Source organism: Macaca nemestrina, chromosome 2 (genome assembly GCF_043159975.1).
Source record: "Macaca nemestrina isolate mMacNem1 chromosome 2, mMacNem.hap1, whole genome shotgun sequence".
Classification (NCBI taxonomy): domain Eukaryota; kingdom Metazoa; phylum Chordata; class Mammalia; order Primates; family Cercopithecidae; genus Macaca; species Macaca nemestrina.
In genome coordinates, this window is record NC_092126.1 from 100,441,142 (window position 1) to 100,464,738 (window position 23,597).

Consider the following 23,597-nt stretch of genomic DNA (forward strand, 5'->3'; position numbering starts at 1 on the left):
AATGTTAAGAGGGCAACCAGTAAAAACAGAGATTAAGACATATTTACTCCAGATGAAATTAAAGTAATACAATAGTCTGGAAATTACTTTAAAACAAATTTCTTCAGTAAGGAAAAGGAAGTAATAATTTTCTTAAAAAGAACAGAAAATTGTGGGAGAAAAACAGGCCAAAACAAAACTAGACTAGATGGATATGAAAAAGAACTAATTAGAAATTCTGTAAATTGGCTGGGCATGGTGGCTCATGCCTGTAATCCCAGCACTTTGGGAGGCCAAGGCGGGCAGATCACTTGAGGCTAGGAGTTCGAGACCAGCCTGGCCAACATGGCAAAAACTCATTTCTACTAATATTACAAAAATTAGCTGGGCATGGTGGCGCATACCTGTTACCCCAGCTGCTCGGGAGGCTGAGTGAGGCAGGAGAATTGGTTGAACGCAGGAGGTGGAGGTTACAGTGAGCTGAGATGGCGCCAGTGCCTGGGCGACACAGACTCCCATCAAAAAAAAAAAAAAAAAAAGAAAAAAAAAATCCTGGAAATGAAAAAAATTGATGTAAACATGTAAATCACAATAAAACTCAGACTGATGCCAGTTACAGAGAAAATTATAGAATTCAAAAAGAACACTGGCTAGGCGTGATGGCTCATGCCTGTAATCCCAGCAGTTTGGGAGGTCAAGGTAGGTGGATTGCTAGCACTCAGGAGTTCAAGATTAGCCTGGGCAACATGGCAAAACCCTGTCTCTTTATTTTCATTTAAAAAACAAAAACAAAAAGAATACTGAGTAATCCTACCAAAACCACCGAGATTAAGGAAAAATATATGATATGCCTCATAATGATGTTTCGTTCAGTGATGGACCGCATATATGACGATAAGATTATAAGATTATAATGTGTAGATTTGTGTAACCTCCCTCATCAAAAAATTGATTTGTGTAACCTCCCTCATCAAAAAATTCGTTCTGATTATAATTTATTGTACATGTAATTCATGATTGTCAGTATTTTGGTGTGTAGCATACAGTTTCTGAAAGAAAACTAAAGCACAGAAGATAATATGTACCAAAAGCACTAGTGTAACAGAAAATGTCTTTAAACTTATTATAAAGTTTCAAATGTTTCTTCTGTACATACTTTAGAGAAAAATAATTATAATCTTTGTCTCATAAGATTATAATGGAGCTGAAAAAGTCCTATCGCTTAGTGACATGTAGTTATTGTAATGTGTTTGTGGTGATGCCGGTATAAACAAACCTATTGTGCTGCCAGTGGTATAAAAGCTCACAGTAATGTCCTAGGACTTCACCTTCACTCACCACTCACTCAGTGACTCACCCAGAGCAATTTCTAGTCCTGCAATCTTCATTCATGACAAGTGAGTGCCCTATAGAGTTGTGTAATTTTTTCTTTTTTACTGTAGTTCTATTATACTTTTTCTGTGTTTACATAGATACTTACCATGGTAGTACAGCCGCCTGCAATATTCAGTACAGTAACATGATGGACTAGTTTGTAGTGTAGGAGCAATAGGCTCCACCATGTATCCTAGGTATGTAGTATGCTATGCCCTCTAGGTTTGTGTAAGTATGCTTGTCCAACCCAGCTTATTTTGCTGCTGTTCTTGTTGTGTTTTGTTTTAGTCTTTTAGCAGCCTAAAGGCATGGTTTTTAGTTTCTGTCTCTAGTGATAAGTGGAAAAGAGGGATGAGGAAAGGTCCTTACTGATTCAACTAGAAACAGAAACTAAGAACCCATGACTGTATTTTCTACCTTGGACACCCCTCCATGATGTTCACGTGACAAAATGGCCTAACAGTACATTTCTCAGCATGTATCCCCTCCCTGTTGTTAAGCAATGCATGACTGTATATCCTCCACGTCTCACACTCATGTATGTATGTGTGTTTATTTAGGAAGGAAATAACAAGGTCAACAAAGACTCCTTAGGGTTTAAGGTGGCTGTCAATGGACACTAATTTTGATATACTTTTATATATACATGCATACATATATGAGAATATGAGACATGGAGGATAGATTGAAAACCTTCAATGCATATCTGCTGAGAGTTTCGGATAGTCTTCATGAATGTTCAGACACGTATAACTTCAGTGTTGGTTCAACTGATGGCTTCAGTGGGGAACCACACAGAAGAGGTGGATTAAATCCTTAGCAGAATTGCATCTGAGTTGGTTTTCCATTTGAAGAGTTTGAGAGATGGAGTTGAGACAGAATCTTAGTGAGAATATTTAGAGAACTGTTGCTTATGAGACTTTTTCAGGCATAAGAAGGAGATAACAAGGACAACAAAGACTACTTAGGCTTTGAGGTGACTGTCAGAGGACACTAATTTTGATATACTTTGCTTTTGCTAGGGTTAGAGGTCATAGTGTACATTTTTGTTTGGCAGCATCTTTTGAAATGGTGGCCATTTTTCTATGCTGGACATTAGCTTTTTTGTTTTTCTCTTAAAATTTCAAATATACTCCTCTGAAGTTTTGAATTATTTTTTAATGTGGACAAGAGTGACTTCATTACAAAAATTAACTTTGGAAGTCTAAGAAGAGTGAATTTTTTATAGCCTTTAACTTAAATTTAACATCCATTCTAAGGATAATCTGAGTTCCTGGGAGAGTAAGATTTTCAGCAGGAGTAGAAACTTGGATATGATGATACCCTAGAGCCAAAGAGGCATTTAGCATATTTTAGTATACTACTAATACTAAAATTAAGAATTTAGTGTAAATTGCTGAATCCTGTCCAAGAAGTACTAGTTATTACGTAATATAAAAGACTTTGAAATGTTTTTCCTATTTATAATTATGATGGTCTCTAATGTAGGACCAAATGAACAGTTAGGTAAGGCTCTAGTTAGTATTCATAACTCTACAGTACTGAGATGAAAAGTTTATGTTCTTAAGCTTTTGCAGACTTTTTTTCAGATATTTATATATGATATAATATGTAACTTATCACCATATTAGATAATGTATTAACTGCCGAATTCATGTTTCAAAAAATTTTTTTTGAGGCAGGATCTCACTCTTTTGCTCAGGCTGGAGTGCAGTGGTGTGATCACAGCTCACTGCCGGGCTTAGGCGAGCCTCCTACCTCAGCCTCCCAGGTAGCTGGGACTACAGGTGTGTGCCACCATGCCTGGCAAATTTTTTGTATTTTTTGTAGAGACGGGGTTTCATTATGTTGTCCGGGCTGGTTTTAGTTTTAGTTTGGAAATAATTATAGATTCATAGGAGGTTCTGACATCTTTTGTGGGGGAGACCCTATATATGCATCACCTATTTCTCCCCAATAGTAACACCTTATATAACCATAGTACACTGTCCAGACAAGGAAACTGACATTGGTAAACTGTGACATCCATAGAACTTATTCAAATTTTACCAGTTTTACATGCTCACATCTTCTCTGTCTCTCTGTGTGTGTGTGTGTGTGTGTATAATTCTATACAATTTTATCACGTGTAGATTTGTGTAACCTCCCTCATCAAAAAATTCGTTCTGATTATAATTTATTGCACATGTAATTCATGATTGTCAGTATTTTGGTGTGTAGGATACAGTTTCTGAAAGAAAACTAAAGCACAGAAGATAGTATGTACCAAAAGCACTAGTGTAACAGAAAATGTCTTTAAACTTATTATAAAGTTTCAAATGTTTCTTCTGTACATATTTTAGAGAAAAATAATGTGGTCTGTAAGTACAAATAAATGATTAAAGTGTTTTATGTTTTATTCTCTCCATGTGTTTTCATGCTATTTTTTGAATATGTAAAAATGAATGGGTCAGTATTTATAAATGTTATTCTGAGACATTGTGTTCTTTACTATGCATTTTTAAGCCCACTTTATTGAAGTGTGATTGACATGTAAAAAACTGTGCATACTTAATGTATACAATTTGATGAATTTGGTGATAAGTATACACCTGTGAAACCATCACCACCATCAAGGCCATAGGCATATCTATTACCTCCCAAAGTTTTCTCCTACCTCCACTGTTACTATTTGTGGTAGGAAGTAACATAAGATCTACTTTTCGAGAAAATTTTAGGCCAGGTGTGCTGGCTCATGCCTGTAATCCCAGCACTTGGGAGGCCGAGACAGGTGAATCGCTTGAGCTCAGGAGTTGAGACCAGCTTGGGCAATGTGGTGAAACCCCGTCTCTACAAAAAATACAAAAATTAGCAGGCATATTGATGTGCGCCTGTAGTCCCAGTTACTCAGGAGGCTGAGGTGGAGGATGGCTTGAGCCCAGGAGGTTGGAGGTTACAGTAAGCTGAGATTGCAATACTGTGCTTCAGCCTGGGCGATGGAGCTAGACCTTGTCTCAAAAAAAAAAAGTTTTTTTTAAACATTATAATACAGTATTGTTAAGTGTAGGCACTATGCTATAGAGAAGATCTCGATAACTTACTTAGCTCACGTGTCTGAAACTATGTCCCGTCATGTGTTTTTTTTGTTGTTTGTTTTGTTTTGTTTTTTGAGATAGAGTCTCACTCTGTCACCCAGGCTGGAGTGCAATGGCACGATCTCGGCTCACTACAACCTCTGCCTCCCGGGTTCAAGCCATTCTCCTGCCTCAGCCTCCTGAGTAGCTGGGACTACAGGTGCGCACCACCACGCCTGGCTAATTTTTGTATTTTTAGTAGATACGGGGTTTCACCATATTGGTCAGGCTGGTCTTGAATTCCTGACCTTGTGATCTGCCCACCTCAGCCTCCCAAAGTGCAGGGATTACAGGCCTGAGTAACCACACCCAGCCCTGTATTGTTGTTAATTGGTGTTGATTTTTATAACAGAGTACCAGGCACTCTGTGTGCAGTGGTTCCTGTTGCATATATCATTTGTATGCCAATAAGCAAGTTGTTCATAGGTTGGATTTTGAGATCCTAAACTGATCACTCATCTCCATTCCTGATCTTTTCTAGCAGCTTATTATTTCTGTGGGTGGGATGGTGGTGGGGTGGTGGTGGTGATGGTGGTACTGATGTCCATTATAGTGTTATGCATGCTGCGTGGTGAGAACACTTTGCAACATGCCATTATGATTTGTTTTTCATCATTTGTTTTATTTTTATACTTTTGCTTATGAATTTTTGCTGAATGAGACAGCTACTAGCCGGGATGATAGCAGAGCCTGCTTTTCTCTCTGAGTATACTATCTTTGCTTTGGATTCCTCCAAACATCCTAAAACACAGAGTGACAGTGTGGTGAGTCCTTCCACCGCTTTCTGCATTCCCTTTGTGGGGAAGCAAAGTAATTTGGCAATGTAGAAGCAAATCTCATGTTACTTGCCACTTACTATCTCTCAAAGTATCTTCAGTGTCCTGTTGCTAACCCTGCTTTAAAAAAATCAGAGAGTAAATTGCTGAATTCTGATGGCTGGTGTGCTTCCTGGTAGCTTTTTAACTGCAACAAAAATAACACTGTTTTTGCTAATGTAGCTACTTTAGTAATGAAGCTGCCTTCACTTATTCTAACCTCTTTTTTTCCTAGGGAATGTTTGTTCATTAACTAAAAAAAGGTATGCAGTGCTAGATATCTCTGTTCTACTATTGATGGGAGGTTAAGAATATTTTGAAATATGACTTACGTTTTTAGGGGAAAAATTCGTTGTTATGTAAATCCATAATTAAACAGCATTGAATAGGTGGGTAGATTCTACTGTAACAGATAATTGCATCTTATTTCGCAATTACCTGTTTTTTATATATTAAACATCTGAAAGAAGAGAATTGTCTCATTTGTTTTCATCTGACTGATGTCACACGGTTTTGAATCCTGTATGTAATTTCATCTTAGGAAAGTGGATATTTTCCTATTGAAAGTATCTGGTAAGCTCATAATTTAGCAAATTAGAATTTAGAGATGTTTGCCCAGTAAGGATAGCCTTTGGTGTTAAACACTGACTGAACTGGGATTGAGATTTTTCTTTCTTTTTTAAAAAAATTGTTCCACAAATCTATTAATTACAAAAACAGAAAGTTTACAATGGAGAAATGTGGCAAACACCATCAGATTGAGGTTTTTCTAAACAATAAGAATTGATTTAACTTATTAGGTAGCTGGTGATGGAAGTAGTACATTTCTGTACTTGAACCATGTAGCCAGTAAAGACTTGGTATGCATATGGCCAGCAGCAGTCTTAAATTACTTCGTAAACTCAGTTTTAGGAAAGAAAGCAGCTAGGGAGATAATGGGATTTCTAGTGATGCCTTAGCTTGGGTCTCAGGGAAAAGTGGTCTCTCCTTGGCTCTGGCTACAAGTAATATCTTATTGTTTTTAAAAACTGATTTGGGAGGGAGTCAGAAGTCCCAGTTAGAGAGACTTACTGTTTTGTTTATTTATGTATATATATTTGTTTGTGTGGGGTCTCATTCTGTTGCCCTGGCTGGAGTGCAGTGGTGCAGTCATAGCTCACTATACCCCTGGGCTCAAGCAGTCCTTCTTCCTCAGCCTCCCAAGTATGTGGGACCACAGACATACACCACCATGCCCAGCTAATCTTATTTTAATCTTTTTAGAGAGACAGTCTCACAATATTGCTCAGGCTCATCTTGAATTCCTGGCCTCAGGTGATCCTCCTGCCTCAGCCTTACAAAGTGCTGGGATTACAGACATGAGCCACTGTGTCTGGCCCAATTTACGTTGAAAAGCATAAAATGATATTGCTGTATATTTTCATGTAGTAGTAATAGAAGCTATTAAAGAGAAAAAAAAAACAGAAAAGGTTCTCCTAGGGCCAATTCCATAAGTACATAAAAGTAATTTGTATTGAGTACTTATTCTGTTGTTGAAAATGCTATTAATGTTAAAGTGGAGGCTTTAGAACTTTTTTTTTTCTTTCGAGTGAGAGGGTCTCGCTCTGATACCCAGGCTGGAGTGCAGTGGCCCGATCTCGGCTCACTGCAACCTCTACCTCCTGAGCTTAGGTGATCTGCCCACCTCAGCCTCCCAAGTAGCCGGGACCACAGGTGCATGCCACCGTACCTTGCTAACTTTTCTCTTTTTAGTAGAGATGGAGTTTCGCCATCTTGGCCAGGCTGGTCTCGAACTCAGGCTCAAGCAATCCACCTGCCTTGGCCTCCCAAAGTGCTGGAATTACAAGCTTGAGCCACCACACCCAGCCTAGTCAGAAACTTATTTCTCCCAATGGAACAAGGGAAACCATAGCATAGCTCATATTAGAATAAAAATTTAGTGAGGGTCTAATCCCTTATAGGCTCACTAGGCACTGACTTTTCCTTAGTTAAGTTTTTTGAAAAATGCAGCTGTTTACCCAAATTCTAAAATTACTGTAACCTTGGTGCTCAGCAGTCAATACAATGGTTGTTGAAAGATTGAAACAATATGTAATTGAGGACAAGCCTGGCAGGGAACCTGTGTGTGCTTTTAAGTTGAATATACTTTAAAAGAGTTTTTATCTGATTTTCCCCAGTAGAAAGTATTGGTGAGTTTTGAGTATTGACATGTATTGAGCTAGTTCTGCAGGCACCTCCCTAGGAGAAAGCCTTCAGAGGAAGCAATTGCATAAGGATTTAATATACATTTGTTGAGCCCTTACTACTAGTCAGGCAGAATATTAGGTCATGGGGACTAAGATGAAAATGGTCGCGTTCTCACCATGGGACACGTATACCTGTGTAACAGACTTGCACATCCTGAACATGTACCCCTGAACTTAAAAGTTGAAGGGAGAAAAAAAGAGAAGAAAATGTAGGGCTCTGTCCTCTGAGAGTTTATAGTTTACTTTGGAGACAAACATGTCAACATACACTGAAAGTACAAAGGAATTAAGGCTTCATAGAAAAAAAACACACACACACACACACAGGGATAAGGAATGTGTTAGCCTTCCAGGAACCATATAAAGCTTCACATACAGGGCTTCACAAAATTTGAAAGCTGAAAGATGAACAGAAGTTTGGCAGAAATGGAGAAGGCATTACAAGTAGTGACAGGTCTCTAATTTTACTTCTAGAGATTCCTAATGTAAATTTACAGGGCAACTTAGGCCAATACTTTTCATAAGCTATCCTGCATTTACTTAGATATGTGGTTTAATACAGAAATTGAAATACATATGTGGGGAGAAGTTTTTAAATGTTGTTCTCTGTGTGTTTAATAGGGTGATATTTCTGACAATTGTAGGGTAGCTGGTTTTTTGTTGTTGTTGTTGTTGTTTTTGAGGCGGAGTCTCGCTCTGTCACCCAGGCTGGAGTACAGTGGTGTGATCTCGGCTCACTGCAGTCTCTGCCTCCCAGGTTCAGGTGATTCTCCTGCCTCACCCTCCCAAGCAGCTTGGATTACAGGCATTCGCCACCATGCCTGGCTAATTTTTGTATTTTTAGTAGAGACAGGGTTTTGCTATGTTGGCCAGGCTGCTCTTGAACTCCAGACCTCAGGTGGTCCACCTGCCTCGGTCTCCCAAAGTGCTGGGATTATAGGTGTGAGCCTCTGAACCCGGCCAGTGTAGCTTTTTTTTTTTTTTTTTTCGAGGTGGAGTCTCACTCTGTCGCCCAGGTTGGAGTGCAATGGCGTGATCTCGGCGCATTGCAGCCTCCGCCTCCAGGATTAAAGCGATTCTCCTGCCTCAGCCTCCCCAGTAGCTGGGACTACAGGTGCATGCCACCACGACGATTTTATAAAAAATATAATTTTTATATTTTTAGTAGAGACGGAGTTTCACGATATTGGCCAGGCTGGTCTTGAACTCCTTACCTCAGGTGATCTACCTGCCTCGGCCTCCCAAGGTGCTGGGATTACAGGCATGAGCCACCGTGCCAGCCCAATGTAGCTTTTTTGTATGGACCACAATCATGTGTCAAGTCATTTACTTCAAACAGAATATGGACTCTTGCTGTTCTTCCTCTTAAGCTAAATATTTTATGGAGCCCCTTCATTTCCTTTCTCCATAATTGGCCCATTAATTTTCAATATATTAACTGACCAAGAGAATTGATGATCTCTATAAAGTATGTTTTGTATTTTATGCAGTTGTCGCCAACCTTTTTGGGACCAGGGACTGGTTTCATGGAAGACAGTTTTTCCATGAACTGGAGGCACAGGGATGGTTTTGGGATGATTCGAGTGTATTACATTTACTGTGTACTTTACTTCTGTTATTATTACATTGTAATATGTAATGAAGTAATTATACAACTCACGACAATGTAGAATCAGTGGGAGCCCTTAGCTTGTTTTCCTGCAACTAGATGGTCCCTTCTGAGGGTGGTGGGAGACAGTGACAGATCATCAGGCATTACATTCTCATTAAGACCACACAACCTAGATCCTTCGCATGCACAGTTCACAGCAGGGTTCACACTTCTATGAATATCTAATGTCATCACTGATCTGATAGTAGACAGAGCTCAGGTAGTAATGCGAGTGATAGGGAGCAGTTGTAAATGCAGATGAAGTTTCGCTTGCTCACTCACTGCTCTCCTCCTGCTGTGTGGCCCCGTTCCTAAAAGGCCATGAGTTGATACTGGACTGTGGTCCAGATATTTGTGACCCCTCTTTTATAATGTGTAGTATATTATATTTTTAGACCTAGAAGGCATTCATTGTGATGTTACGTGGATAGATGCCGTGTATACAACTGGAAGATAAAAGTTAATTCCTATGTTCTCCCAACCTTTCTTCCCTATCTAACTTTAAGGAAATGTCTTAGACTGATAAAATTTGAAAGCTTTTTATTAGAGGGAAGAGGAGGTACTTAAAGTTTGTCTTTATTAGGGAAAAGTTGAAACATATTACAAAAGTGGGGATAGTGTTGGTACAAGAACCCCTCCCCATATCCATTACCGAATGCCAATAATTAATAACTCATGGCCATCTTGTTTTATCTATTACCCTAACCCCACACTTCCCTGACCACACCACTACCATCTTGCCTACTTGTGCAGCTCCCCCTGGCTTCCCCACTCCCACCCCATTGGGTATTTGAAGCAAATTTCAGAAGTTCTGTTCCATCAGTAAATATTTTGGTATATATCTCTAAAACAGTGCTTCCCAACCTCCAGGCACAGGTCCGTGGCCTGTTAGGAACTAGGCTGCACAGCAGGAGGTAAGAGGCAGGCAAGCAAGTGAAGCTTCATCTGCATTTACAGCTGTTCTCCATCACCCGCATTACCACCTGAGCTCTGCCTCCTGTTAGATCAGTGATGATATTAGATTCTCATAGGAGTGCGAACCCTGTTATGAACTGCGCATGCGAGGGATCGAGGTTGTGTGCTCCTTATGATAATCTAATGCCTGATGATCTGTCACTGTCTCCCATCACCCCCAGGTGGGATCGTCTAGTTGTAGGAAAACAAGCTCAGGGCTCCCACTGATTGTATATTATGGTGAGTTGTATAATTATTTATTATACATTACAGTGTAATAACAATAGAAATTAAGTGCATAATAAATGTAATGCACTTGAATCATCCCAAAACCATCCCTGAACCTCTGGTCTGTAGAAAAATTGTCTTTCATGAAACCCGTCCCTGATGCCAGAAAGGTTGGGGACCACTACTCTAAAAGATAAAGATGTCTGAGCATGGTGGCTCACGCTTGTAATCCCAGCATTTTGGGAGGCTGAGAAGGGCAGACCACCTGAGACCAGCCTGGACAACATGGGGAAACCCTGTTTCTACAAAAAGTACAAAAATTAGCTAGACATGGTAGTGCACACCTGTAGTCCCAGCTACTGAGGAGGCTGAGGTTAGAGGATCCTTTGAGGCTGGGAGGTTGAGGCTGTAGTCAGCTGTGAGCATGCCACTGCACTGCAGCTTGGGCAATAGAGCAAGACCCTGTCTCAGAAAAAAAGGCTTAAAAAATTTTAGCCACAATATTATTTATCACACCTAAAAATTAGTAATTTCTTACCATCAAACTACCTAATCAGTGTTCAAAAAGTAGAAAACACCTTTGCAAAACTGCAAAATGCAAGATGTAACTACTGAAACATAGTGGCTGGCATTTGGTGGAATGGTTTTGTTTAAAACATGGAAGTTATTTTATCATGAGTTACTTCTATAGTTCTAACTAATTTTAGTTAGACAGTGAATTATAAATGCAATGTAGAATTTTGAACCTCAAAGAATCTCATCTAGTATCATGAAATCTATGCTAGTATGATGTAATCGGTAGAATGTTGCTTAACTGGGAGCCTTTGGCATACCAACAGAACAGAATAAAACAAAAATCTTTCACATCTGGAAGAAGAGGTTTTTAAGTTCTTCTGAAAATTATTATTTCATTTAGATTGCTAACTTCAAATGAATGAGGCATTGCCATTTCTTGCTGTCAATATATTTTTCAGAGCTTAGCCCAAATAATTTTGAGTATTATTTTATTGTAGGAAAAAATTGACATTACTTACTTTTCTGGATAGTTTTCTGTTTGAGTGAGATTTGTTAATTGATTCCCTGATGTTGATTTTTGTTATGGGGGAAAAACTGGGGACATAATGAGAAGAGGTATGTGACTAGCTTGAAATAGGTTTTGCTACATACTAATCTTTGCTGTTGAGTTCTATGTATTACAGCAAAATGAATTTTCTAAAATACTTACCATACTACAATAGTTTTGCCTTGCATGAAAACATTCTAATAAATGAACAATTACTAATTTTGTTTAGTAGATAAATGTATCTAATAGATCTTGGTATATGGGCTTTATTCTTAACAGTTTTAAACCTTTAGTTTTTTGTTCTTTTGCTTTACAATGTTTCTTTCTTTTTCTTAGAATGCATCTACTCATGCCTCGAAATCTCCTGACAGTGTTAATGGAAGTGAACCAAGCATTCCTCAGGTCTGTTACTAATTGTTATTTTAGAAAATAACAAGTCATTTCAGAGTGTTGGTCAGTCTATATTAGTTATTAGCATCTGACTTCACATTGAAATGGCGATGTCCAAATATTCAATACAGTGTATATGGTAATACGGGTTTGCTCATGGTTTCTTGGAAAAAGTTTTAAATGAAAGCAGGATTGTATTATTTCTCATTTTAAAAATTAACGTGAAGCCAGGCACTGTGGCTCATGCCTGTCTGTAATCTCAGCACTTTGGGAGGCTGAGGTGGGCGGATCACTTGAGGCCAAGAGTTCAAGACTAACCTAGCCAACATGGCGAAACTCTGTCTCTACTAAAAATAGAAAAAGTCAGCTGGGAGTGGCACATGCCTGAAATCCCAGCTACTTAGGTGGCTGAAGCATGAGAATCACTTGAACCCAGGAGGCATACGTTGCCGTGAGCTGAGTTTGTGCCGCTGCACTCCAGCCTGGGCGACAGAGTGAGACTCCAAAAAAAAAAAAAAGGATAATAATAATTATGAGAAAGTAAAAACTTTTTGAAAAACTGTGATCTGAGTTTATAGTTACAAAAGATCATGGAGGTAGCCATATTGAGAGACATACTGAGTTATATAAGGTGGAAGGGGAATATAAAGGAATGAGATCTTTTAAAGTATTCTCTACTTTAAAGTGTATTTTACTACTAGAGTTTAGGTTGTCCTTGATTTTAAAAAGTTATTTATAGAGAGGGGCTCAAGTCTTTTTTTTTTTTTTGAACCCTTCCAAAAAAGAAAAAAAAAATCATTGTGATAGCGGGCTGGGTGCGCTGGTTCATGCCTGTTATCCCAGTACTTTAGGAGGCCAAGGTGGATGGATCGAGACCGGCCCAGCCAACATAGCAGAACCCTGTCTCTACTGAAAAAATACAAAAATTAGCTGGGTGTGGTGGTATGCGCCTGTAATCCCAGCTATTCAGGGGACTGAGGCATGATAATTGCTTGAGCCTGGGAGTGGAGGCTGCAGTGAGCTGAGATTGTACCACTGTGCTCCAGCTTGGATGACAGAGTGAGACCCTGTCTCAAGGAAAAAAAAAAACCTTGTGATAGCAGTGTTGGAGATGAACATTTGTTTACTTTGGTTTTAGTGATGACTATTGTCATTATCCTGTCTGTTCTTAGTAGTCCCTAATGTAAAATAGTAGTATTTCTAATTCTGCGAACCCAGGGCATGAGTCTAGACAAGTTGATTTATGAGCTAAATGATTCGTGAACTAAATTACCTAGACAAAACATTCGGAAGTATTGTCTAACAAATGTTTAAATGAGCTTCCCAAACTCCGTGGATGGGTGTCATGTGAGCTTAGATCCTCATAACTGTCAGTGAGGCTGGTCAGGTTCTGGGGACAGCCCAAGTCCCTGGGTCTGTTAACTCTGGTCTTGAGCAGCCACTCCAGTTAATCCCAAATTCTTTACAAATACATAATTTTCTATAAGTTCCATGAAGTAGGGGTAAAATATTGGGAGGCATCAGTCTAAACAGCACTGTACTGAACATATCCAGTGATCTTTAAATGATACTATTACAGAGTATGATTTAAAATGTATATTTTCTTTTCTTTTCTTTTCTTATGAGACAGAGTTTCACTCTTTGCCCAGGCTGGAGCGTAATGGCATGATCTCGCCTCACTGCAATCTCTGCCTCCCGGGTTCAAGCGATTTTCATGCCTCAGCCTCCCAAGTAGCTGGGATTGCAGGCTCCTGCCACCACGGCAGGCTAATTTTTTGTATTTTTAGTACAAACAGGGTTTCACCATGTTGGCCAGTCTGCTCTTGAACTCCTGACCTCAGGTGATCCAGCCGCCTTGGCCTCCCAAAGAGCTGGGATTACAGGCATGAGCCATCGCACCCAGCCTGAAATGCGTATTTTCTTCTCTCATGGAATAGTCCAAAAAGACTATAGTTATGAATGCAAAAACTTGAATGAGTTAACTTTATAACAAATTCAGAATTTTAATTAAGACAAAGAGTGAATGTAGGTGATATTCAGGAAATAAGCTCACTGAGGGCTTTGCGCTTTCTTAAATATTACAGATATTTTCTTAAAAAATAAAATGGTATTTATTGTGTACTGTGTATTAGACATATATGAAACATTTTACATATATGATCTCATTCATTCTCATAACAAAAAGATGCCTTCCCTCAGTTTTTTTTTTTTTTGAGACAGGGTCTCTCTCTGTCACCCAGGCTGTAGTGCAGTGGTGCAGTCATAGCTCACTGCAACCTCAAACTCCTGGGCTCAAGCAGTGCTCTCACCTCAGCCTCCCAGGTGACTGGGATTACAAATGTGAACCATCACATTTGGCTTGTTTACTTTTATTTTAAACAAATTTCTGAAAAGTTGATTTTGGGTTTAGCAAATTAAAAACTGTATATACACGAAGCGAGGGGGAAATGCTTACTGTATTTGAGCATATTGACAGCAGCAGGAAACCATAGTTCACAGCAAGGTTGAAGACATGGTAGAAAGCACACCCTAGAGTTCTTAAAACATAGCAGCCTGTGGACCCTCTTATGTGTGGGGCAAAGTATCCTACATAGATTGAACATTCCTAATCCAAAAATCTGAAATCCATAATGCTTCAAAATCTGAAACTTTTTGAGTACCCACATGATGCCACAAGTGGAAAACTTCACACCTCACCTCTTGATGAGTTGGAGTCAAAACACTGGCGTACAACATAGTTTATTCAGTGTTCCCAAGGGAAAAAAGACTATCCCCACCCTCTAGCTGTAAGATTTTCTTTTCCAGGCATACCCAGATTCTCTCATATGAGTATGTCCACAAAGGGTTACACAGTGGCACATATGCAAGCCAGATGGCGCCAAGGGCAGGTTCCCCATGATGCTCCACATGGTTCCAAGACTTACGTGCTTTACTTGCTGTTTTTTTTTTCCCTTCTTCTCTGCTCTGTTGTATGAAGATTTGTTGCAAATGTCAAAAAGGCCTGCAGAGGCCCAGTGTGTTGGCTCACGCCTGTAATACTGGCACTTTGGGAGGCTGAGGTGGGCAAATCACCTGAGGTCAAGAGTTAGAGACCAGGCCGGCCAACATGGTGAAACCTCCTCTCTACTGAAAATATAAAAATTAGTCTGGTGTGGTGGCACGTGCCTGTATTCCCAGCTACTTGGAAGGCTGAGGCACGAGAATCACTTGAACCTGAGAGGCGGAGGTTGCAGTGAGCTGAGATCACGCCACTGCACTGCAGCCTGGGCAACAGAGCAAGACCATGTCTCAAAAAAGAAAAAAAAAAAAATTAAAAAGGCATCCAGCAGAATGCCTCCTCCTCCCTAGTGGACCCATTTCCTGGTCCCTCAGTTGCTTCTGGTGTTTCTTTTTACGTAAAAAAAAAAAGCACAGCGTAGAGTAACTTTTCAATCAAAACACAGCATCATAGATAGAGACTGAAAGCTTACCATTGTTTGTTCTTGCTGTTGCTTAACAGCTATTACAGATATTCTGATGTTACTACTGTGCTGCTTAGTTACCCTGAACATGGTTTTTTTTTTTTTTACTGTGTTAATGGTATGTCATATATATATTTCTTTTACTGTGAAGTACTTATGGGTGAATAAGCGTAAGAAAAGTATTGCTTATCAGTAGCATGTAAGTTCAGAGTCAGGAGTGATGGTGGTGCCAGACAACCACAGATTGTATTTGTGGCTGAAATTGTGACACCTTTGCTTTCTAATGGTTCAGTGTGCACACTGTTTCATGTACAGAAATGATTAAAAATATGATAAAAAATTACCTTCAGGCTATGTGTATAAGGTGTATATGAAACATAAATGAATTTCATGTTTAGACTTGGGTTTCATCCCCATGACATCTCACTATGTATATGCAGATATTCCAAAATCTGGTTCCAAGGTTTTTGGATAAGGAGTACTTAGTCAAAATGAGTTCACAATATACATATTGTTTTATAATTTGACCTTTCCCATTTAATAGTATATCTTGAACTTGTTTCCATATATTATTGTTTATTTTTAACTTTTTTTTGAAAATACTTTATAGCCCAGGACATACTTTTCAAGTTGCCTTGGGGAGTGCTCTCCATATACTATAATTTATAAACTGTATCCTGTAATGATAAACGTTTGGGTTATTTCCAGTTTTTACTCTTTTAAACCACCTGTGATATATCTGGGTGTATGAAGGGCATGGGGCATATTATCTGCTCTTACTCCTACCTTGCCCAGTATTATTAAATCTCTAGAATCTGTGAACAGAACATTTCTGTTTTGATTTTTTAAACTCTAGACTGAAGAGAATCTTTTTTTTTTTCCTGTGTTTTTTGCCTCCACATGATGTCAGATTCCCTGGAGTATTTCACTCCTGGCACCTTTGAGATCATACAGTGACCCTGTTGTTAGCTAATGAGAATGAGCTTCTAGGAGACATCGTTGAATATTGACTGCTGTGACCTGAACAAAATAATACTGCTTAGAACAGTTAGTTGAATTAGGTCATATTATTTTTCATTGTGACTAAATTAATTTGTTGTTATTCCACTTAATTAGGAGGACAGGTCTTGCTTATCACTGTCTAACATTGGAGTTACTGATCTGTGCAGAGGGACTCTAACTCAGACCTTTCAACTGTCCTCCATGATTTGTTAATGCCTATTTTTATTCCTAGTAGACAAATGGTAAGTAGAGCAGAGTTGGCTGTTACTAGTCAACTCTGCCTCACGTTCCCTTATTAAACAAAGTGGATTCATTACATATTACCCTCCCCCTGCCCCAATTCGCCTCTTTTCTTGAGAATGATCAAGCATCACTACATCCATAAAGACCCTCCAGATAAAGCCCACTCGAGTTCAGTTACACACTTCACATTTCATGGTACATACCTACATTTTAGACACTGGATATGCAGGTGGTCACTACCTTCAAGGATCTTACAGTTTAGTGGATGAATCCTCACAATACACTTGTGAAGTCAGCTTAGAAAGTACTGCTTTTTTCTTTCTTACAGATGTGCAAACTGAAGGAGAGTGACTTACTGAAGGGCATGCACCCCAGTCCTCTGACTCCAGGTCCAACAATTTTTCAGCAATAACCAAGTGTCTTGTTTTTCAGAAAACAATGTATTATGTAAAATGTCAGGAATATAAATTCAACTTGTTAGAACTTTTATTAGATTATTGCTGGTGATAGGGGTAATAGAAGTCTAAATGTGTGTATTTTAATCCACACATTCTGTTGGGTTTTGGTTGCAGTCAGGTGACACACAGTCTTTTGCACAGAAGCTCCAGCTCCGGGTGCCCTCCGTGGAGTCTTTGTTTCGAAGTCCAATAAAGGAATCTCTATTCCGGTCTTCTTCTAAAGAGTCTTTGGTACGAACATCTTCCAGAGAATCCCTGAATCGACTTGACCTGGACAGTTCTACTGCCAATTTTGATCCACCCTCCGATATGGATAGCGAGGCCGAAGACTTGGTAGGGAATTCAGACAGTCTCAACAAAGAACAGTTGATTCAGCGGTTGCGAAGAATGGAACGAAGCTTAAGTAGCTACAGAGGAAAATATTCTGAGGTAGGAGCATGATCTTTTTGCCTGTACAAAAATTTCTTCCGCTTGTTCTCTCATTCACATTACTGTATTGCTTTACTCCTGTGATTGGCTAAACTGTTAATTCCCTAGATATATCCTGGTTACTAATGGTATGTAGTTTGTGGCAATATTTAGTTAAAGACTTTCAATATCTAGTTAAGTAAAGACAGAGGCCCTTTGGCAAGACTCTTGGTAAAAGTTTGGAAAAGATTGTTGTCTGTAGCCTTCTGGTTCTTATATTCTGTTCCCCTCTCCTTTTGTAGTCCCTCTGTTCAAGGTCACTTGAACACCCAGTGTGGAGTTCATCTTCTGTTCTCATATCCTCTCCTTTATTCCTCTCTAACTGATGCGACTCCAAAATGACCTCATCCTGCCAATGAGGTTCCCATTATTACTGATTCTAAAATTGTTTTAGGTAGCCTGATTATCTGACAGATTTGGTTCGTTCTCATTGTACCTACATTTAAACCTTTGCCTTGGATCAATCTTTTCATTGCTAAACCCGTGAGAATGACACTCCTTGTTTGGTCTAAGGGAGGAAGGAAGTCAGTGCTAGTCCATTTCGCTTTTCAGTCCTTTAGGAATGTAGCATCTTCCTTTCAGGCTAAATTTTATTTGTTGCCCTCCCTCAATTCCCTCTGCATCCTATGCAGTTAAAACAGTTCTTTCTTAGGAAAGTCTTTTTGGAGTAAGTTGTCCATATCTTTTTGTTTGTTTGTCTTAAAATGTGTAATGTCTTATGGTTTGTAAATCACCATTGTAGTTAATTTTAATTAATGAATACTAAAGTTCAGAGTCAGTATGTTAAAGATGGCTGTAACTTCTGTTTCCAATTATGACTATAATATGAGTAATTTTATCCTACAACCAAAAACAAAACAAAAACCCAAATGAAATATACAATATAAGATATCTTTTTAAACTATGAAGTGCTGACAAAATAGGAAGCAATTATCAGGCTTAAATATATAGGCTGGCTGGAACCCACCCAGAGATATAAAGAAGGCATTAAAGCCATGTATGTCATGAGGCACTTGTAGAATCAAGCATCTTTTTCCTTTACATTTTTTTAACTTTTATTTTTAAATTTCTACCAAAGTTAATAATGGTCATGAATGTTTAGTCTTGTTTCTTCACTAACTTAACCATGGCTTTTAGTTTGAAGCTGGGGTAGTAGTATTTAAATATGCTAGACACTGTGTATTTTATATTTATTTGTTGTTGTTGTTTTTGAGACAGGGTCTCACTTTGTTGCCCAGGCTGGAGTGCAGTGGCTCAAACACGGCTCATTGGAGCTTCAACTTCCCAGGCCCAAGCGATCCTTCAGCCTCAGCCCCAGCCCTGTCAAGTAGCTGGGACTACAGGCGCAGACCACCACACCCAGCTAATTTTTGTATTTTTTCATAGAGATGAGGTTTTGCTATGTTGCCCAGGCTGGTCTCGAACTCCTGAGGTCAAGCGATCCTCCCGCTTCAGCCTCCCAAGGGCTGTTCTTATAGGCATGAGCCACTACACCTGTCCTGTATATTTTATATTTATTTATTTATTTATTTATTTATTTATTTATTTATTTATTTTTTGAGACGGAGTCTCGCTCTGTCGCCCAGGCTGGAGTGCAGTGGCCTGATCTCAGCTCACTGCAAGCTCCGCCTCCCGGGTTCACGCCATTCTCCTGCCTCAGCCTCCCGAGTAGCTGGGACTACAGGCGCCCGCCACCTCGCCCGGCTAGTTTTTTTTTTTTTTTTTTTTTTTTTTTTTGAGACAGAGTCTCGCTCTGTCGCCCAGGCTGGAGTGCAGTGGCCGGATCTCAGCTCACTGCAAGCTCCGCCTCCCGGGTTTAGACCATTCTCCTGCCTCAGCCTCCCGAGTAGCTGGGACTACAGGCGCCCGCCACCTCGCCCGGCTAGTTTTTTTTGTATTTTTTAGTAGAGACGGGGTTTCACCGTGTTAGCCAGGATGGTCTCGATCTCCTGACCTTGTGATCCGCCCGTCTCGGCCTCCCAAAGTGCTGGGATTACAGGCTTGAGCCACCGCGCCCGGCTCGCCCGGCTAGTTTTTTGTAGTTTTAGTAGAGACGGGGTTTCACTGTGTTCACCAGGATGGTCTCGATCTCCTGATCTCGTGATCCACCCGTCTCGGCCTCCCAAAGTGCTGGGATTACAGGCTTGAGCCACCGTGCCCGGCCTATTTTATATTTATAATGTCATGTAATATTGTACCATTCCTATAGATGTTAATTAGCTCAATTTTGTAGAAAAAGAATTGGAGAGTCATAGTAACTTGCTGCTGTTGCCTGGTAACTTGCTTATGGTCGGACAGGTTGTAGTTGCAGAGTCTGGATTTGATTTTAGGTCTTTCTGGTTGTTTCTAGTATTCTGTGCTGTCTCAGAGTCAGGCAGCTTATTGGGATCAAAAGAACTCATAGACTTTGTCTCTACCTCTCTTTGGCATTGTTAGTGCCTAGGATGAAATAATGTTGTAAATGACATCTGATTCTTGGGTTACTCTTCCACACACACCACCCCCCTCCACCCGTTTTTTGAGCACCATTTTTCTTTTTCTTTTATTTTTAGTTCAGGGATACATATTCAGAATGTGCAGGATTGTTACACTGGTAAATGTGAACACCATTTTTCTATTTTTTGTGAGATGGAGTCTCACCCTGTAGCCCAGGGTGGAGTTCAGTGGTGTGATCTCGGCTCACTGTAACCTCTGCCTCCTGGGTCCTGGGTCAAGCAGTTCTCCTGCCTCATCCTACAAGCATGCGCCACCATGCCCAGCTAATTTTTGTGTTTTTAGTAGAGAGAGGGTTTCACCATGTCAGCCAGCCTGGTTTCCAACTCCTGACCTTGTCATCTGCCCACTTCGGCCTCCAAGAGTGCTGGGATTACGGGCTTGAGCCACCACGCCCGGCTGTGACCACTGTTTTTCTGTGTGGTGTTATGATAATAGTAAGCGGAGAGTCCTGGTCTTAGGCAGAATTTTGTTTTTTATATTATTTGTTGCTAGACTCACCTTCCATTGCTGCATTTTTTTTTTTTTTTTTTTTTTTGAGACAAGGTCTCACTCCTTCACCCAGGCTGGAGTGCAGTGGCGTGATCACAGCTCACCTTGCAGTCTTGAGTTCCCAGGGTTAGGTGATTCTCCCACCTCAGTCTCCTGAGTATCAGGGACCACAGGCACACACCACCATGCCTGGCTAATTATTTTGTATTTTTGGTAGAGATGGCATTTTGCCATTTTTGCCCAGGCTGGTCTCCAGCTCCTGGGCTCAAGCAGTCCTCTTGTCCTGGCCTCTCAAAGTGCTGGGATTACAGGTATGAGCCACCATGCCTGGCCCTATTGCTGCCTGTCTTTTGATTCAGGATATCACTAGTGGCATTTGGGGGACGCAACAGCCTTCCAAGGTAAATGGCAAAGCTCTAATAGGGGATGCTTCCTCTTAAATCTGCAGCTTATCTCTTTAGCACTTCCAAAGTAGGGTCGAAAGAATTCACTGGAGCCATGTACTTAGCCTTCAGATGAGTAACGCTTTTTTTTTTTTTAATTATAATAGAGACAAGGTCTCACTAAATTGCCCAGGCTGGTCTCGAACTCTTGGGCTCAAGTGATCCTTCTACCTTGGCCTCTCAAAACGTTGGGATTACAGGCATGAGCCACTGTACCCGGCCCTAGATGAGTAATGTTTTATAACTTATAGGCTGAAAAGATTTGTTAATCCATAATTTCATCAGGGTGTGCTAGAATGTTTAAATACCGTATTTAGGTTAAATGGTTAAATATCTCTTTAAGGACTTGAATTACCAGTTTTCATCTGTTGATTATGAGGTTCTTTGCTTAGATTTTTGCAGAGCTATAGTCACAGACCCTATAACCAGAAGGAACTTTTAGAAATCAATTGCGTGATCTATTATAGTCCAAAGCAGAAAAATCGCCTGGTGAGCTCATTAAAACATAGTTTCCTGTCTCTTCACACCCTTCCCAAATCTTATTCAGTTAGATTGGGGTGGGGCCCAAGAATTTCTGTTTCAAGCAAACTTGCAGGTGATGCTATTGCTGATTTAGTCTGTGACTATAGTTTGAGTAGCTTCCTGCCTTTAGGCAAGCTGGCTTGAATCACCACCTGTGAATTAGGTACTAAAATTTAGAGGTATATCTCTAAGATGAAGTCATATGGAGATTTAATGTTTGTCAAATTTACATTTTGTTTTTTAGAAATGTATGTCCTATGTTAGTTTTGACTGTCATGCATCTAATTAGGTTATCTTACAAGAACTCTTATAATTTATTTTTTGACTTTCATAAAGAGAATTTTTTAGTGGACTTTAGAATAATTGCATTTATTTAAGAATGACTAATGTTGATGACTATATTTTAGCTTGTTACAGCTTATCAGATGCTTCAGAGAGAGAAGAAAAAGCTACAAGTAAGTCATTTGTCGACTGTATTATTAAGTCATAATTTTTAAATCAGAAAGATCTTACATAGTAAGGTATTTCTAACCCTTCCTTTTAAATAATTGTGCATATGAACAAAGTATTAAACTTGTTTTAACATTATTGGAGGTTTTGATAAAGAGGAAGTGAATGAGATCCCAGAGATTTTACCTCTGTTAAGGATGAGCTTCCTTGAGTTACAGATCTCTGTAATGTTTAAGAAGTTAGAATTTACAGCATGCCTCTCTCAAGCATGTTTTCTAGTGTCTCAGTCTATAGGTTGCTTCCTTGTTTTAGTAGTAAAGACATGTCTAACCTTCCATGCAGAGTGGTAACACCAGTTATTTATTGTTAATTCAATGTTCTAGTTGTCCGTAGAACATAGGAAATAAGATGATTGCAAGGAGTTTTTAATTTATTTGATAATGTTTTCTTTCTTTTTTCTTTGAGATGGAGTCTCGCTCTGTCACCCAGGCTGGAGTGCAGTGGTGTGATCTCGGCCCACTGCAACCTCTGCCTCTCAGCTCAAGCGATTCTCCTGCCTCAGCCTCCCGAGTAGCTGGGATTACAGGCGTCCATCACCATACCTGGCTAATTTTTATGTTTTTAGTAGAGACGGTGTTTCACCATGTTGGCCAGGCTGGTCTTGAACTCCTGACCGCAAGTGATCCACCCTCTTCTGCCACCCAAAGTGCTGGTATTAAGGTGTGCACCACTGCGCCTGGCTTTGATAATGTTTTCTGAAACATGCAGCCCATTGAAGTGGGAGGTAATTTTGACTTAACCCATTGTGCTGTTAATATTCCATGAATTCATTCTCAAAAGGTTACCTTATTCTTAAGTTTGGTTGGCATCTTGTTTGTGTTTCTTCTGTGAATTGCCTATGGATTTTTATTTTTAGATGTAGGTAAGTAATTCTGACACTAAGTGACAGTAAAGAATTGTGGTTTCATAGTTCCAAATTTCAATAATGTTAAGAGATAAAATTTGGCTGGGTGTGGTGGCTCATGCCTGTATTCCCAGCACTTTGGGAGGCCAAGGTGGGTGGATCATCTGAGGTCAGGAGACCAGCCTGGCCAACATGGTGAAACTCCATCTCTAGTAAAAATACAAAAATTAGCCAGGTGTGGTGATGGGCATCTTTAATCCCAGCTACTCAGGAGGCTGAGGCAGGAGAATAGCTTGAGCCTGGGAGGCGGAGGTTGCAGTAAGCCGAGATCATGCCATTGCACTCCAGCCTAGGTGACAGAGCAAGACTCTGTCTCAAAAAAAAAAAAAAAAAAAAAAGATAAAATTGAATGCTTTACTCTCTTTTCTACGTGTGTGCATGCCTAGAAACCTTTTAAAATAGGCAAATATCTTTTCAATAGAGCCAGTGAAATTAAAATTGTGGGTATTGCCAACACTCTTACCTATGCTGCTTGTACTAGCTAACATTTATTGAGCTCCTACTGTGTGCCACACATTTTGTTATATTTAGTTCTAGCCTCTTTCCTGTGAAGAAACTGAGGCAGAGTGACTCGTTCATTGTTGCACAGCTTGTAAGAGGTAGGGAGGAGAGCCAGGATCTTTTTCCTAGCAGTTAGACTGCAGAGCATGTGCTTGTAACTACTGCACTACAGTTTTTCATCATTCTCAGCATGGCATGTTCCTGCATTTAAAATTTTATATTTGAAACTGAACAAACAAAACCTGTGTTCATGGGTTTTTTTGGGAAAAAAACTTTGGTTTTGTTTT

The 23,597-nt window shown here is 39.8% G+C and overlaps 1 protein-coding gene across 6 annotated transcripts in view; it reads left to right on the plus strand.

Moving 5' to 3' along the window:
* Nucleotides 1-23,597, plus strand: part of LOC105480182 (golgin A4) — a 120,434-nt gene that overhangs the window by 18,490 nt on the left and 78,347 nt on the right. For 2 of the 6 annotated variants that reach the window (XM_011738719.3, XM_011738720.3), the window contains exons 3-6: nt 5,132-5,230; nt 11,760-11,825; nt 17,092-17,406; nt 21,803-21,850. In XM_011738719.3, the coding sequence (XP_011737021.2) occupies nt 5,132-5,230; nt 11,760-11,825; nt 17,092-17,406; nt 21,803-21,850 (528 nt within the window). The remainder of the gene's footprint in view (nt 1-5,131; nt 5,231-11,759; nt 11,826-17,091; nt 17,407-21,802; nt 21,851-23,597) is intronic. The other 4 variants (XM_011738722.3, XM_071091442.1, XM_011738721.3 and 1 more) reach the window with 3 other exon arrangements.